At 40.2% G+C, this 17,150-nt stretch overlaps 2 protein-coding genes across 6 annotated transcripts in view; one reads left to right on the top strand and one right to left on the bottom strand.

Annotated features, from left to right (window-relative positions):
- LOC117348812 (F-box only protein 2-like) overlaps positions 1 to 474 on the bottom strand; it is a 28,886-nt gene extending 28,412 nt beyond the window's left edge. Inside the window, exon 1 of the mRNA XM_033921313.1 lies at positions 357 to 474. Within this exon, the coding sequence (XP_033777204.1) occupies positions 357 to 439 (83 nt within the window). The 5' untranslated portion in view covers positions 440 to 474. The remainder of the gene's footprint in view (positions 1 to 356) is intronic.
- LOC117348813 (F-box only protein 6-like) lies at positions 406 to 16,225 on the top strand. 5 transcript variants are annotated; one of them, XM_033921319.1, is made up of 8 exons: positions 614 to 756; positions 6,316 to 6,385; positions 6,632 to 6,935; positions 9,896 to 10,022; positions 12,157 to 12,252; positions 12,722 to 12,857; positions 13,049 to 13,103; positions 15,556 to 15,692. In XM_033921319.1, the coding sequence occupies exons 3-7, from the start codon at positions 6,674 to 6,676 to the stop codon at positions 13,085 to 13,087; spliced, it is 660 nt and encodes a 219-aa protein (XP_033777210.1). In that variant the 5' UTR covers positions 614 to 756; positions 6,316 to 6,385; positions 6,632 to 6,673; the 3' UTR covers positions 13,088 to 13,103; positions 15,556 to 15,692. The 5 variants fall into 5 exon arrangements, with proteins under 5 accessions (XP_033777207.1, XP_033777208.1, XP_033777209.1 ...); XM_033921316.1 differs by lacking the exons at positions 614 to 756; positions 13,049 to 13,103 and adding an exon at positions 406 to 567 and having other exon boundaries at positions 15,556 to 16,225; XM_033921315.1 differs by lacking the exon at positions 13,049 to 13,103 and having other exon boundaries at positions 15,556 to 16,225.
- The last annotated feature ends 925 nt before the right edge of the window (positions 16,226 to 17,150 follow it).

A 17,150-nucleotide genomic window follows, 5' to 3' on the forward strand; every position in this document is an offset into this window, starting at 1 on the left:
CTTCACTAAGTATGGTAACCCTATCCAGGCAGCAATGTCAGCCAAACAGGTTGAGACTTTTTTTTTGACTTTAGGTAAAATTTTCGGTGTAGGGAGGTAGATCTGGGAGTCGTGAATAGAATCACGGACTACAAATACTACACTGCTTTGAGATGTAAGTTTAAAACCGACAGCTCGCGCCCCCTTTCCCATCCACAGAAGCCCCTCCTCTCTAACCGGTATAGAGTAAAGATAGGAGGCGGATGCCTTCTCCCATTGGTCAGGTATTGCTCTGCAAACCAATAGGCTGCAAGAGGGGTGCGGGGGCGGGTGCAACTAAATACGGACGCTTCCGGGGTTGTACCCTTTTCTCCTACCGTTTCTTATTCGTTCTTTTAATTGTTCTATTATTGTTTGGCGTCATCTTTTCCTTTCTGTTGCCTCCTCTTGCATGAATCATTTCTTCCCTGCCTTCCCCCACCCTCTCTTCTTCATCTTTCCCGGGTCAGTCTCCCCAGCCACTTCCTTTCCTTGGGCTGCCGAGCTCTGGGCTAGAGCGACAGCTGGAGGCAGGAAACTTTTTATCAGGTGTGTGAGAAGAAGGGAAGGCAGGGGGGAAGATGGGAGGGAAGGCACCGGTCACGGGGCAGCATCTGACCAGCTGATCACGCGGCAGACCGTGAACTCTCTCTCGAGCTGCTGATGCTTGTGAGCACGTCTGAAGGAAGTGAGGCTCTTCTGGCATGTACCTAGTGCTCTGAGGTTGCTGGAACTGAGGTAGATTGCATAGTTTTTCACCCGTTTACTGGAGATCCCAATAGCCCCGCCCAGTAACCCTTTCAGCCTTGCTTGTTTCACTTGGGCCAGTATGCTGGACGTTGCCACTTTAATAGATGGAAATGAGTTCACCCTACAGTCTCTCTTATGTCCCCTGGGTATGGGCGTAGAGAGTACAGAGCTGCTGTGGTTTAACATGTCTATAAGTATTAAGATCTCCACTTTCTTCCGTTTTGGGGTTAAAAAAAAATGTGCGAATCACCATAATGGCTCAGTCTCAAATATTTATCAGTTTTTGTTCCTTTACTTGTAGGGAAATGCACTATGTCATCTGCTATTCTTAGGAGCCCTTCATGCTATTCTGATCATTTTGCTTGTCATCTGACACTAAGAGGTGGACGATCACGATGAGTCTGATCTAAGAGTGGCAAAATTAAAAACAAAACAAAAAAAAAAACCTTCTCAAGACAGAAGCTTAGAAAAAAAGAATGGTGATCAGAGAGGTGGAAGTAAAACAGAGCAGGGCCTGAAGAACACAAGATCAATATGAGATCCATCAGAAAGGGCGGGAGGCTACTGTATGTTCCATCTAAGCAGAACACATGAGCAATTGCTCATACATTCTAGGAGTGTTGCTCACAGACTTTACATGGTCGCTCACAAAAATATTTGCAAATCTGGAAAATTGTTGGTTTCTAGAACTTGTTGCTCACATGAGAAAAAAATTTGCAGGTACCCAGCCAATACTTAGAGGGAGCATTGGTGGGAAGGGAAGACTGATGAGAGAAGAGAACCTTAAGCTTGAGATTTGTCTTAAAAAGGTTGTTCCAACTAGATGGGCCAGCATCTATAAAATGCTAGTATCGGCATGTAAAAACATCCTAAGACAACTGGCAGCTGAATTTAATGATTAAAAAAAAACCCAAAATGGCAGAAGCTATTTTTATATTTAAATGAACTACTGTTAAATGACATTATCTGTGTCTTGTCTGCCTTTGATGTGGCATCAAGAGTCTTGTCAGCTGATCAGACTCCTATCGCCTGCAATATCCTTCCATCACATGCCCAGTTGCTTAAGCATCTTACTATTACTGCAATAGATTCATCCATTGTGGCATCAAAGAGCATTTCCAATATTTAATAGACACTTATTTCATTCGCTAACAGTGTTAGCTCTCTTCTACGTCTGTCAGAAAGACAATATAGCTAAGAAGAAGAAGAACAGCCCCCCTAACAAATTTTTAGATTGAATCAGGTTGGGCAGACTAGATGAACCATTTGGGTCTTTATCTGCTGTCATCTACTACGTTAGTATAATAATTCTTTATTTATAGACTATTACAGCCAACAAGTTCTAAGTGTTTTACAATAAGAACAAGCCAATATAACATTAGGAATTTTACAATTCTCTAATTATAAAAGTAGTTTAAAACATACATAAAAACTACACCAATATAAGCCATTTTTTAAATAAATATGTTTTGATCTGATACCTAAAGGGTAAATAAGAATGAGTGCAATAATTCAGTATTTACCTCCAAAACCACACAGCTTGAAATGCCAGCAATTTCTCAATGTATTTACAGTAGGATTGACCTCGAATTGAAGGAAATGCAAAATAGTTAATATTGCAAAATACCCGTGGATGACATCTAATATAATAAAACGCTAGGCCGCGCATGCGCACTTCCTATGTGTGCGCCGGTTTTCCGTGAGCTGTAGCGACACATAGGAAGTGCGCATGCGCGGCTTACGCTCTGTCCTGCTCCCTGTTGAAAGACGCAGCGGTGGCTACTATCACGATCCCCGCCTGCCGTCCACGCCGCCTCTCCGCTCTCTCTCTTCCTCCCCCCTCCCCAGGTGGATGTCGGCCGCGGCGGCCTGAGTCGGATGTCGGCCTCGGCGGCTGCAGGCCGCAGCACACAAACATCAAAAGCCAACCCTTCCGGATTTTAAGTTGGGCACTGCTTCTCCTGCGGCGCGGCGTATGGGGGGAGGAAAATACTGCACAGGGAAGTGGGGTGGGAGGGAAATGCTGCAACACACTGAAATGGAGGGCATAAAAGGGGTTGATGTACAGGGTATATTTTAGCACCTGTTAATGGAACGGGCTATAAGACTAGTGTTAATATAAAGCACTCAATCATATATGTTGGTGCCAAACCATAAAACACCTTAATAAGCACACATAAATTTAAACAATATTCTAGCTTGAATAGGTAGCTAATGTAGTTGTATATAGTATTTCATTACGTGATTGTATTTCTTTAAAGAAAAGATTAACCGAACAGCTGTGTTCTGTGCAGTTTGTAATTTATTTAAGTAAATACCGAGGACATCCTAAATATATTAAATTACAGTAGTCAAGGGTACTAAGTACCAGTGCCTGAACAATCAGTTTAAATTAATAGAAACATGATGGCAGATAAAGACCAAATGGTTCATCCAGTCTGCCCATCTGCAGCATCCACTATCTTTTCCTAAGAATAGAAACAGAAAAACATTGTGTCTCATTAAAATAATTTTGAATTGTATGTAACTTCCGTAATGTTAAGAACAACTATAGACACATGAGATTATAATGTCAATCTTGCACCCAGATGAAATTTTTATTTTATTATAATAATAAATATCCACAATCTTATCACATTTTAGATAATAAATACAGTACTTCCAAAATTCCTTAGATAATAAATACAGTACTTCCAAAATTCTAGACATAAATAGGAGACCCAAACCCACACCAGTCCAACAATTTACCCCTTCCAGTATTTCTGTAATCAGTTCTCTTCATCATATGGACCAATTTCTTAATTTTTATGTTCTTAACCACCAATCAGGCACACTGATAATCAATATTCTTCATGTAGTATAGTGTCCATTCTTACCCGTAATTGTTCAAATGGAGCTTGTCAAATTTAAAGTCCAGCCCAACACAAAAATGTGTTTTGCATCTACTCGTCTTCAAGAGCTGTGACAAGTCCAGGCTCCCCTATTAGTCTCAGTAAAACGGCATGACTCTCATCACACGAGAGTTATGCAGTTTTACTGAGACTAAAAGGGGGGAGGGGTTAGTGAAGGCAAAAATGCACTGATCCTCCAATTTGACTTAGCAAGTGCTTTTTGATCTGGTGGATCTTGAAATTTTGTTTGGGAAGTTGGATAATATAGGCGTATCTGGAAGAGTGTTAGACCAATTCTGAGAAATTTTACAGTCCTGCTATTATTATCTGGTTTTTATGAGTAATCTCATAGGGGGTGGAAAAGTCCTGATGGTATACCACAGGGTTCTCCACTAACCCCCACCCTAGTCAATGTATTTTTAGCACCTTTGGGTTGTGTGTTATCACAGAAAGGGTTCATAAGTTTTATTTATACCGATGACATAACAGTTATAATTCCCTTTCTTCCTCAGTGTCACTGATTTCTGCTAAAGTAGAGTCTCTTGTTTTACTGATGGAAAATTGGATGTTGAAGCACCAATTAAAACTAAATTCAGATAAAACTTCAATTTTTGAGGCTACTCGTGTGGCGTTTAATTTAGAGATAGGTATAATGTGGTTCATCAAGTCTTTTATTCTTTTGTTCCTACAATAAAAATATTAGAAGATATTGTTTATAAGTTATTCTTCTATTGTAATGTACATATGGGATATAGCTCTTTAGTTGGAGTATATCAATATTCATTAGAGAGATCCTGAAAACTTGACCTGTTGGCAGCCCTCAGGGACTGAAAGTGAAGACCAGCATTGTAGCTGACAGCAGATAAAAGACAAAATGGCCAATATCGTGTCTTCAGTAAGGTGTTAAGGATAGTCTCCTGTTCTGTGCAGCTTACTCCCCCATGCCTTCATTTAAAATTGTAACTGCTCCTCTAGGCAAATTATCCCCATGCCTTCTTGAAACTGAAATTATAGTCATTACAGCAACATTTCTTCCTATGCTTTTATTAAGGATCCTTTGTGTTTTTCCAAAGCCTTTTTGAAATCTATTATGGTGGTTTAATTTTATTTAATATACCGCCCTTCCTTAGGCAATAGAGTGGTTTACGTCAATAAATCAAACAACAAGGAAAAGAACTGCAATTTCATCAGAAAGGAGATAGGATGAAAGAACTAGAGGGGAGGAAAAAAAGGGAACATATGTATTGTATACAGACTGCAATGCTAGTAAATTCTTGCAACATCTGAGTCATCCAGTTCAACCGAAAAGGATTGCTTAAAAAGAGAAACCTTAACCTTTTCTTTTCGTGTATCCCGGATGACGGGGCATTCCAAAAAATGTTGTTGCCATCATATGTCCCATGGCATGGGACATACAGTACACCTTCTACCTATCATTTGTCCCATCTATTGGGCCATTGTGTTTACAATAGCCGTAAATGATAACGGTGAATAATACAAAACTTTGCTAAAATAATTACAATTGGAACCAGCGTAACGTAAAATTTATTACGATAGGAAAAGGTTAAGGAGGGATCTAAAGCTAAAATAAGAGGTTTCCAAATAGACAGCACTGGGAAGTGAATTCTGAAGGGGAGATCCAAAAAAACAAAAAAAGGCTCTGTTTCTAGTGTGGTCTCTTAATGAATTGCACGTATTGGAGGTATGAGAAGATGTTGGTTGTTTAGTAAGAATGAATAAGTGAGGATAAGTATACCGGAGCATTAGAATGTAATGATTTAAAGTCAGAACCAGGACTTTAAATTGAAGATAGAAGGTAATGGGGAGCCAATGATGTTTAATGAATAAAAGGGTAAGACGATTAAAGCACGATGCATGAGAAAGAAGGCAAATGGTTGTATTCTGGACTGTTTGTAACCTACGAAGTTGATGATGAGAGAGACCAATCAAGATGCTGTTACAGTAGTCTAACTTTGGCAGAATAAACAAGTAAATGATGATTTTTAATGAATTTTCATCAAGAAGCGAGCAAATTGAATGGATCTGTCATAATGAGTAGAAAAAAGACTTGATTACTGTAGAGATAATAATAATTTATTTTTATATACCGCCAAAGCCATAGTAGTTTGAGGCGGTTTACATCAGGAAGAGCTGGACAGTCAGCGAAAAAAATAACAATGAAGTCTTTGGTTACATAAAGTCACAATGTAGGGATATCGAATACAATGTGATAAGAGTACAGGGGAAGGTTTAGGAGTTCTTGGTTACAAATCGGTTAAACAGGTTGGTTTTAATTAGTTTTCTGAAATTAAGATAGAATGAGGAGTGCTTGATGATGTTGCCTAGCCAGCCTTTCCGCAGTATATGGCCTTTTGACACTGAACACAGTATTCAAAGAAACATCCATTGCAGATTAGCTGGCAGGAGATAAAACCAAGTCAGGGAAAGTAACAAGCAAAAGAACCAGGGAAGATCGGGATGTTTGAGTCCAGAACTCCAGGAAGCAAAGATTAGACACTATCAGGAGAAAAGCAGTTAGTAATATTCTGCTGTATAACACTTGATAATGCTAACATTCCGTATGACATCAGTCAAGGACCAATTGGCCTACTTAATCTTCTCTTGTTATCTTCCTTTCTGATGCTGGTGTTTTTAGTGACATTAACAGGATAAGGCTGCTGGCAGATGTAATCTGTGGTCCGATGCTGGGGGCATCCTCCATTGAGGTAAAAAGGAGAGCTGGCCAACTAGAATTAGGAGGCTGGAGGCACCTTCAAGATGACTGGATGAATTTGCATCTCCTTGTCACTTACCAGCAGCAGAACTGGTGGGCTGGAACTTGATCACATACACTGTGCCTCCAGCATACATCATTAAATGGAACATGTTTGGATGTACTAAATTGTGTTCATGCTAATCAAGTGGTAATTCTGCAGGCCCAGACTGACTGTGTATTAATTTTGCTATTTCAGCCCTTTCCTGTTCCTGCCGGATAGTGCCTTGCTTGATCAAGCATGGTACTCACTATCAGCAATCTCCCAGATGATGTCATGGTTGAAGTACTTTCTCTGGTTCCTGCTGGACAGCTTATCCACAGTTGCAAGCTCGTATGCGTCCTCTGGAAGAACATTGTAGACTTGCCCACTCTTTGGAAAAGAAAATCCCAGAAGGAAGGCTTTGTCCCCAAAGAGTGCAAGAGAAATCCCCGTGACTGGAGAGCATTTTACTTTGTTAGCAAGAAGAAGAAGAATTTACTTAAGAATCCCTGTGCTAATGGTGGGTTTCTCTCCATTATATACAGTGCTAAATCACTGTACAACTTGCATGCTTTTTTTTTTTTTTACTATGAACAGTGTTTGACCTTCCTGAATGCTGCCACTTTTTAACTTAAGAATTCCTGCATGGTGGTTTCCTTACAGCCAGCACAAGAAGGAGCCCAAGCATAGAAGCATATCCACGACTTACATTAGATGGACTAAATGTTAGCAATATGCCTTTGGGCTGCCCTAATTTTTCATGATGCTCTTTTACTAAACTAAACCTTAGGTTTGTATAGAAACATAGAAAAAGACGGCAGATAAGGGCCGCGGCCCATCTAGTCTGCCCACCTTAATGACCCTCCCCTATTTAGCTCTGTGCAGGGATCCCACGTGACGATCCCATTTCTTCTTAAAATCAGGCACGCTGCTTGCCTCGATCACCTGAAGTGGAAGTCTATTCCAGCAATCAACCACTCTTTCGGTGAAAAAGTATTTCCTGGTGTCGCCGTGCAATTTCCCGTATACCGCACCATCTCCACAAGCGTAAAGCTCGGCACGGTTTACCTTTCACCTGTTAAAGCATTCTGGTCTCTCATGGACTCTAGCCCAGAAAAACAGTAAGAAGACCTAAGTGGGAATCTCGAGTTCATGATTAAATCTTCATTACTTAGTGTGACTTTGAACCTTACCTCATTGTGCTCTAAGTTAGATTATAAACTTGTTGGGATAGAAAGTGCCATGTGACCTATTTCTGTCACAATATATATACATAATTCCCACTAAATTCTATATATGGCGCTAAATGTAATTTGAGTAACAATCCAATGAACACCAATAATTAGCTGCTGACAAAGCGTGGGCTAAACATAGAAGATCTCTAATTGGAAAACAAAGGAGGTAAATTAAAAAAACTAAGGCCGCTACTGGACAGACTTGCATGGTCTGCTTTCCAGATGTGATTCGGTGTAAGATGGGCTGAGGAGGGCATCAATGAGAACTCCAGTAACGTGGAACATAAGGATGTTATTGGCCAGACTTTATGGTAGATATCCTGTAAATAAGATGGTTAGATAGGCTAGAGTGAGCTTGGACAGTAAATTCAGCATTTAGAACCTAAGACAATACCAGGTGGACGTTACAGTCTATGATCCAGAAATATCAAAGAAGAGACAAGCTAACTTAATCATGTGCATGTAACTGAAAAGGGGCAAGGCTATGAGTGGAGGTGTGGCTTGGTGGTTATTAATGCTACCTCATCACCCTGAGATTGTGGGTTAAAGCTCAGTGCCACTCCTGGGTAAGTCACTTAACCCTCCATTGCTCCAGGTACCATAATTGATTGTGAGCCCGCCAGGACAGATGGGAACAAATACTTAAGAATACCCGATTAGATTGTGAACGGATTGTGAACCGCTCAGACGGCTGTGCCCATGGGCGGTATATTTATTTAAAAATTTATATACCGCATAAGAACTATGTGGTTTACAAAATTACATGCATACATATTAAAAATACTAAAACATGTTTTGACAGAACAAACACAATAAAACATTAACAGTATCATTATTAAAACCGTTATCAAATACAAAAGAAACTTGGAAACTTGGCATGGGTGGGTCAGGGACATTTACTAAAGATGTGATCAGCATTATAGAATTTGAGGGATCTGCACCTGATTTACAGGTTTCAATTGATATAAATCCTCACGCCTAAAATTTGGACACAGATCTTGCCCAACTTGGAACACTTTTATAGAATAACGCTCAGTGTGTGGTTTTTTCAGTGCCCAAATTTGGGCACCATTTACTGGATCTTCCCCAATATATAACTTCTGAAGGAAAAAAGCCTAGTGGTTACAGTAGTGGACCGAGAAGCTGGGAAGCCAGGGTTCAGATCCTGCTTCTTTCACTGCCTCTCCATGTGACCTTGGGTGAGTCATTTTGTAGCCCTTTTACTTAAACCTATTGGCGTAAAGTGGAGGTGGTATCATTTCACTACTGATAAAGGGCCCTTTTTTGTAAAAGGAGCCTAAAGAGAAGAGGGAGGCTAGAGGATAGAGCAGTAGATAGGGACCAATGTTCAAATTCTGCTCCTTCCGGTGATGCTCCTTGTGACTTGGGATAAATCAATTAACGCTCTCTTTCCCCAGGTACAAGCTTAAAGGCTCTGTTCACTTAACTATTTTTCCTTTAGCAAATAATTTGACTGAAGTTTAGATTTGCAAAATCTAATCTAATCTAGTATTTGAGTCGCTCTATACCTGAAAAGGTTCAAGGCGACTTACAAGTCAAAGGAAATACAATTCTAGGAACGTAACAGGGAGTAACCAAGAGGAGAGTTAGAAGAGAAGAGGCAGAAACTCTATAACATAAAATTTGTGAAGTATGATGTTATCGTTACGTGTATAACATTTTCTATCCAATGTCAACAGAGTGTGTTGTCCCAAAGAGGAGAGCTTTTAGTTTCTTCCTAAATTTAAGCGTAATTAAACCTAAACTTCCTGTCCAATCCAATCTTTCAGTTTATATACCAGATCATCCTCCAGACAACAGAGGCTCGACTCAGTTTACACAATAAGAGGTTGTAATAGTTTCTTCAAATAAAATTATTTATGAAACAATTTTTTGAAAGAGAAAAGTCTTCAGATGTTTTCTAAAGACATAAAGAGAAAAAAGTAGATCTGATCTCAACTGGTAGTTTGTTCCAAATAGAAGTAAAGATGTATACAAAGGAGCGAGAGACATAACCTAATGCCTTTATTCCCTTAATTGAAGGGAAAGAAAGTTTATACGGTTGAGAGGTTCTTAGTCTTATAGTTCATAAAGAATTAAGAGAAATAGGGATCAAAGGCAGACATGTTTAATGATTGTTTTCATAACGAAGTAGATGTTTATATTTTCTCTCAAAAGCATTTTTAGTTTAAAAACTTTACATGCATTTTCTTTGAGAATTGAAACGTGTCTTATGCATTTACAGAGGGACTGGATTCCTGGGAAATACTAGAGAATGGAGGCAATGGATGGAAAACTGAGAATCTCCCAGGAGATCATGGGAGAGCATTTCATGATCCTCTAGTACAGAAATACTTTGTCACTTCCCATGAGTAAGTCATAAAGAGCATTTGTGGGGAGAATGGAGCTGGATACAAGAAAAGGAGCAGAGTGTGCCTGGTCTTCAAAACCCTTCTTTATTAATAGGAATTAAAATATGTGCAAACAGTCTGAAAAAGTCACATAAATATGGTGGATAATAATTTCAAATCATGGACTCAATGGGGCTGGGGCAGATCCAGCATGTTATGGTGGATGTTACTGAGGCTGAAGTTCTAGAAGGGATAGGGTAAAGAGTAGCTGCCTCTCCTGCTTTATCTCTTTTACTTGTATACCCTGTCTTGTCTTCCCTCTGCCCTTCATTTCCTATAGGCTTCACCATATTCTCTGTTCCACCCAACATGCATGAATATTATCAGTATCAGGTAGTGTGTGTGACTTTCTGCAGAAGGCAGTGGCGGGGGGGGGGGGGGGGGGTGAGGGATGTGATGGCTCCAGGCGTCAGCACCTCTCTGCCCCTGCCCCCCTCCCGCCATACCTCTTTGAACATTCGCCAGCGCAAGCAGCATCTTCCAGTTGCTGCTCGTACCGGCCTTGGCTCTCTTCTGATGTCACTTCCTGGTTGCAGGACCAGGACAAGATGTAAGAAAGGGAGCCAAGGCTGTTGCAAGCAGCAGGTGGAGGATGCTGCTCACACTGGTGAACATTTCAAGAGGTATATGAGGGGTGCTCAAGTGGTGAGAAAGAGTGGGGGTGGGTGCTACTTCCCTCACTACACCACTGGCAGAAGGAATATAGTTTTACATTTTGGTTTAATTTGGGCCGTCTGCTTCTTTTGGCGCTACAGCTCATCGAAGCCACTCTCTACTGTGGTAGTTGCCATGAATTTCATTTGGGATTTAGCTTCCAGTCTCATGTCTTTCCCACTCCATTCTAGTTCAACCAATTTTGTAACAGGCCTTGACTAGAGAACAATCAACTGGAACTCATCCATGTACACCATAAGTTTTATAACTAGAGGGGTCAATATTCAGATGGTGGCAGTCAGCAGCCTCTTTTTAAGTGCTTACCACTACTGGCTACATTAGAACTAGATATTCAATGCTGGGCTATTGAAGAGAGAATGACACGAGGACAAATTTTTCCCCATCCCCGCAGGAACTCATTTTTGTCTCCCATCCCCATGAGTTCTTTTCCTGCTCCATTCCTGCAAGCTCCATCCTCATCAGCACAAGCCTCAAACATTTTAAAATCGTAAGTGTGCAAGGCTTGTGCAGTTAAGGCAGAGCTTACAGGAATGGGACAGGGACAGTGAAAAAACTCACGGGGACAAATTTGTCCTCATGCCATTCTCTACTATTGAATATCCATTTTTTCAGGAAACCCAAAAAGATAGGACTGATTTTTGTGTGGTCTTGTCTGACTAGTTAGGAATGTGGGCATTGGCACTGAATATTGCTGGTTCCTGCGTAACATCTAGGCCCATGCCTAGACTGTGTTGGGACAGTCAGAGCCACTGTTCAGTGATACTCTCTGGTTAAGTGCTGGCCAGCTTAGCATGGTTTAAGTGGTCAAGAACTCTCTTATGTAAAAATTGTTTGATAGCTGAGACTCCCACCACCTTCTTGAGGAATCTGTGTGCTGCCGCTGTAGCAGCCACAGCTGGCTTGATGAGTAGATGCCAAGCTTGGGAATCAGACCTAGAAGTTCTAAATGACAGCAATCAGCTTTGCCATTGAACCGGCAGGCCAGCCCTAAGCATCTTCAGCTTTTTTAGAAATTGTCAGGTGAAGGGTCATAGTGGGTGGGCTGTACAGCTCTTATCTGCCAACATTTTCTCTATTCCTTCGTACTTGCAGTAGAGAAATACATCAGGTGAACAGAAACCCTTGAACATTTTTTTTACGTACTACCCTGGAAGTTTGCATATGTTTTGACTCTGAAATTTGGGTTCCAGCTGTGGTGAGGAGTGCATAGTACATACAAAACCAGAAAGAGCTTGTTGCTGGGTAAACCGTATTTGCTCAATTCAGATAATTTCAAAACTTTTTTTTTTCTTCATATCTAGCTGATATTGTTGATAGTTATTATGATGACTACATTTGCACAGTGATTATTTCATATTAATAAATGTTTGTAATATTTTATGATTGTGCTTCAATATTTAATGTGATTCTTTATATCTAGCCTATGTAAGAAATCTCAGATTATTCATTTAAAACAAGAGGGATACTGGGAGGAACTGATGGATACGATACAGCCAGATATTGAAATCAAGGACTGGTAAGTGTGTGAAGCTGAGCAGAAAGACATACATGTTTGAGTGTTTGAAGATGCCTCAAATTTCTACTGCTAACATTAAAAAAGTACAAATAATGAGAAACTGTATTGGGAACAGTGACAAATCTTTCATATTCCTTTTAATGATACCAGTAAGACATAGCTTATGTTGCATTGTGATTTGGCATGGTGTATGTGTACCTTTCTGTATATATGGCATTCAGGACTCACACCAAATTGGATCTAGGAGAGTAGAACAAAAGTGCTCTTGCTGTGTAGTGAATTTACTCTTCAGACATGTTGAGTCTCTTCACTGCTGCAGCACTAGACGTTGCAGGGTGTAGTATAGCTGTATCCATACCATTAACAGAGAACGTATACTGAATTTGTCACCAGAAGACTGCAAAGTATTGATGTAACTTCTTCCGGGTGCAAAGTCAGAATGGGGACTGACACTTTGCTACTTCTCCAGGTATGCAGCAAGGTATGATTGTGGCTGTCAGTATCAGCTCTGTGTCCAACTACTTTCCCAAGATTATATTGTTCGTCAACAGTTTTGTCCAGAATTGGTCATCATAGAACAATGGAGTGATGCACAGTGGAGAGAGGTAACTTGCTTTGGGATATTGACTAGAGCTGGCATGTTACGGTGTTTACCACTTTACATGCAATTTATTTTCAGAGAGACAACTTGAGAAATATTGATAAGTAAGGCTTCTATTCTGGGTGTAGAATCTACAAATTAATTATTTTAGGTATTGTATGCATTGAATTACCTACTATTTTTTTTTCCTTTGAGGCCCTACAGACTAGTTCAGATGGGTGGAACATATCCTGAAAACCTGACTGGCTAGGTATACATAATGCATAAGATTAAATTAAATTACATACCAAGGAAAATAGTACATGAATATGCATGAGAGATTTGCATTAAAGATATTCTGAAAACTGACTAGGATGAGGACCCCTGCTTTAGACCAGTTCAGTATCCTGCCCCCTTCTCTCTCCCCCTTTTCCATTCAGTATCTGCCCCCCTCTCTCCCTCCACCCCAGTTCTGTCCCATATCCTGCCCCCTTCTCTCTCTCCCCATCTACCCACTTCCATCAGCATCTGTCTACTCTCACTCCACCGTACTTCCAACCAGTTTCCTGCCCCCTATCCCAATTCCATCAGCATCTGCCCTTTCTCTCTTCCCACTTCCAACCAGTATCCTGCCCCCTTCTCTCTCTTGTCCTCTATCTCAATTCCATCAGCATGTCCCTTTCTCTCCACTTCCATCCTCATCTACCCCATCTCGCTCCCTCTACCCCAATTCCACCCAGTATCTTGCCTTCTTTCTCCCTCCACCCTACTTCCCTCTCCGTCCATCACCCTACCATGCAGTATACTGCTCCCTTTTCTCTCTCCACTCCAATTCTACCTAATATCCTGCCCCCTTCACATCCCCACCGCTGCTCCTTTCCCAAAACAACAGCAGCAGCAGCGGTAGTAAACTTTAAATGCAGCCATCACGGAACCTTCATAGACCTTCCTGTGACTGCCAGCTCTGCTCTGGAAGAAGGAAGCGACGTTGTAGGAGGGGTGCCCAAAGGTCCTGCGATGGCTGCATTTAAATTTACTTCCACTGATGCTAATTCAGGAAGGTGGCAGAGAAGGGCAGGACATGCCAGCTGCAACCCCTTAGTGCTTGCACCCAGGTGGACAGCCCCCCCCTTTTGGTATGCCACTGGTGATTACATCCTATATTCAGCACTGATGAATATGGAGAAGTGGCCTAATGATTAGTGTAGTGGCTGAGAACCTGGCTTCAATTCCCACTATGGCTCCTAGTAATCTGGTTACTCAGAAGATATTTTTGAAGTTGAAATCGTTATAACCTTTGAAAGGATTGAGGAGTCTGCCTCATTTTTTGTACAGTTGTACAAGTACTATATGTGTGTATATATACACATACACCCATTGTTTGATTACTGTAACTCATTGTCAGTTAGTTTGTCTAAAAAAAAGGTTTAAGCTCAAAATGCTGCTGTTCGTTTAATCTCATTACACCAATTCTTAAGCAATTTCATTGGTTGCCTATTTAATGGTGTATTCATTTTAAAATTTTAACACTAATTTTTAAAATTCTTTATGAACAACCCTAAAGATTCATGTGCCAGGACGTCCCCTTCGGTCAAGTAGTCAGGTACTACTTAATGTTCCAGATTTTAAACAAATTAGATTGGAGATGTATAGCAGTGGTCTCAAACTCGCGGCCTGCCAAGTACTATTTTGAGGCCCTCGGTATATTTATCATAATCACAAAAGTAAAATAAAACAGTTTCTTGATCATATGTCTCTTTAGCTATAAATTACAATATTGTTATTAAGACTTAGCCAAAAGGAAAGATTTATAAACTATAAAGAGTTTTACCTCATACAGAATTATCATTTCTTTAATAAGACATTAACTATTTTTTCTGAGGCCCTCCAAGTACCTACAAATCCAAAATGTGGCCCTGCTAAGGGTTTGAGTTTGAGACCACTGATGTATAGGGACTCAATCTTTATGGTCGTTGAGACCTCAGCTATAGAACTCCCTTCCAAAGGAATTGAGAAACATTAGTCTTTGAGTTCATTTATAAAACTTCAAAGCACATCTGTTTTCTCAGGCATTTCTATGAATTAAAACAGAAATTTTAGACTGTTCAGGTTTTTGAATACTTGAAGAGTAGCATATTTTAATCTTAAATGTATTCTATGTATGTATGTTGTAGATTTGCAGAATATAAGACATTTTTAAATAAATAACCCTCCATTGCCTCAGGTACAAAACTGTGGGCCCACCAGGGACAGAGAAAGTACTTGCAAATAATCAATTTAAAGCGATTTTGCTGTACTACAGAAAGGTGATAAATCTATGACCCTTACAAGCTGGCATTTAAGTTGTTGGCTTATGAATACTATATTTATAGAATTCGTGATGTTTCTATTCTGATGCTTACTATCTGGTTAACGATGGCCAGAGCAGGTATCTGTTTCTCTTTAAACAGTTATTTAGAAAGATAACCAGTAAACTTTATCTGATTAGCTTTAGGATAAACATTTTTCTGCCTAGATTTAACCAGAAAGTACAAATATTCTGGTTAATTTCTCACTATGCCCCCAAAACACCTCCAACCTCTCCTTAACTCGTTAAACTGGAACTGGGCAACTCTGAACCTTAACCAGATAAATCTTCTAAATATCGACCTCAATATGTCCATAAGGCGAGACCTTTTCAGGTGTTGCTGTTTATACTTTCTCTCTTGTGCTTATATTGACAGGTCACTCATACATTCAAAAATTATGGCCCTGGTGTCCGATACATCCGCTTTCAACATGGGGGGCAGGATACCCAGTGGTGGGCAGGGTGGTATGGAGTGCGCCTCACTAGCAGTAGTGTCACCATCCTGCCTGAGGAGATAATGTGAAGCTTCTACTGTGTCCTGCTTTTTACACAGACTATCACTGAACATCTACCTTCTTTCTATTGGCAGTTCTGACTGGACAAGTAAAACCATTTGAGTGCATAATCCCACACCAGTTAAATGAATATTTAATCTAGGTGAAAATGAGGCTCCAAGAATGTAAATCTGCTTTTGCTCAACCTTGGATTCTAATCTGCTACTCCTTAGATCTCTGCCCTTCTGCTTAACTATGTACAAAGCAAACCACAGGAAATGTGACTAATGCAAATGAAAAATAGCAGTTTGTATGGGTGAAGAAGGGGCTTTCCTTGTTTCTTTTTTCACTCTTAAGACGAGAGTGTAAAAAAAGAATTTTACCTCTGAAGGTGTTAGTTCCTGAAGTATCAACAGACAATATAATAGGATAAATGTTTAACTGAACTTGGTGACCTATAACTGAAACTATGTAAGAATGATACCTTTTGTAAGCCATTAAAAATATAGTGAGAGATAACCATTAAAGTAAGTGATGCTTTAGTAGAATGAACACACATTCTTATTCTCTCACTCAAACCCTTTACATTGCTAAAAAAAATCTTTTCTTGCTCATCTCTATACAGGATGGGGCAAGTTCTTGGTGACTATTTGAATAGCAAACATTAAGCCAACTTAGCCATTATGCAGAGGGAGCGAGATGGGGTAGATGAGGATGGAAGTGGAGAGAAGGGACATGCTGATGGAATTGAGGTAGAGGACAAGAGAGAGAAGGGGGCAGGATACTGGTTGGAAGTGGGAAGAGAGAAAAGGCAGGTACCTAGGGTGGCAAAGAGCAGCTGCAATCAGTGCAAAACAATGGTATGACGGGACCTAACACATAGACATTGGGCCATATTGTCACCTGCAGCTGTCAACCTGCCTTCATTAGCAGTAATTCTTTTGAGCATTTTCTGCATGTACAGTATATTCCATACATGGAAAATGGCTCTTATAAAACCGTGTGGTTGAATAACTGTGTCTAAGTATATGCAATGCCAAGATGCCATACAGGCATTGCTATTGCCTTTATAAAATAAATAGCTTTAAGGACCTTTCACATAGGCATGCCGTTATGAACTTAGCCCCATCATTCACACATGCAGAAAATGTTTAATAGGATTACTGCAAACTCTTGAGGTGTGGAGCTCTACCAAAAACATCCAAAATGTGACACACCCCACAGGCAAGTGTCACAAAACACTAGTTGCACATATGAAAAGAGTCATCAGTCCCTAAAGAATCCCTCATGCAGCAGTTTATTGCGAAACACTAGCCACCAGCAGGCAGACCTAATCTATGCAATTTATAGCTGCATTTTTCACTTTGTTTTTCATGTTTTAAATGGAAAGAGGATGTTTTTGACAGTGATATGAATTAATACTAAATAGTGCATGCACTGTTTATAGTCCCTAAGCTGTCTTCTGAGGTTTTTCCTC

The sequence above is a fragment of the Geotrypetes seraphini genome, chromosome 15 (assembly GCF_902459505.1).
Source record: "Geotrypetes seraphini chromosome 15, aGeoSer1.1, whole genome shotgun sequence".
Taxonomy (NCBI): domain Eukaryota; kingdom Metazoa; phylum Chordata; class Amphibia; order Gymnophiona; family Dermophiidae; genus Geotrypetes; species Geotrypetes seraphini.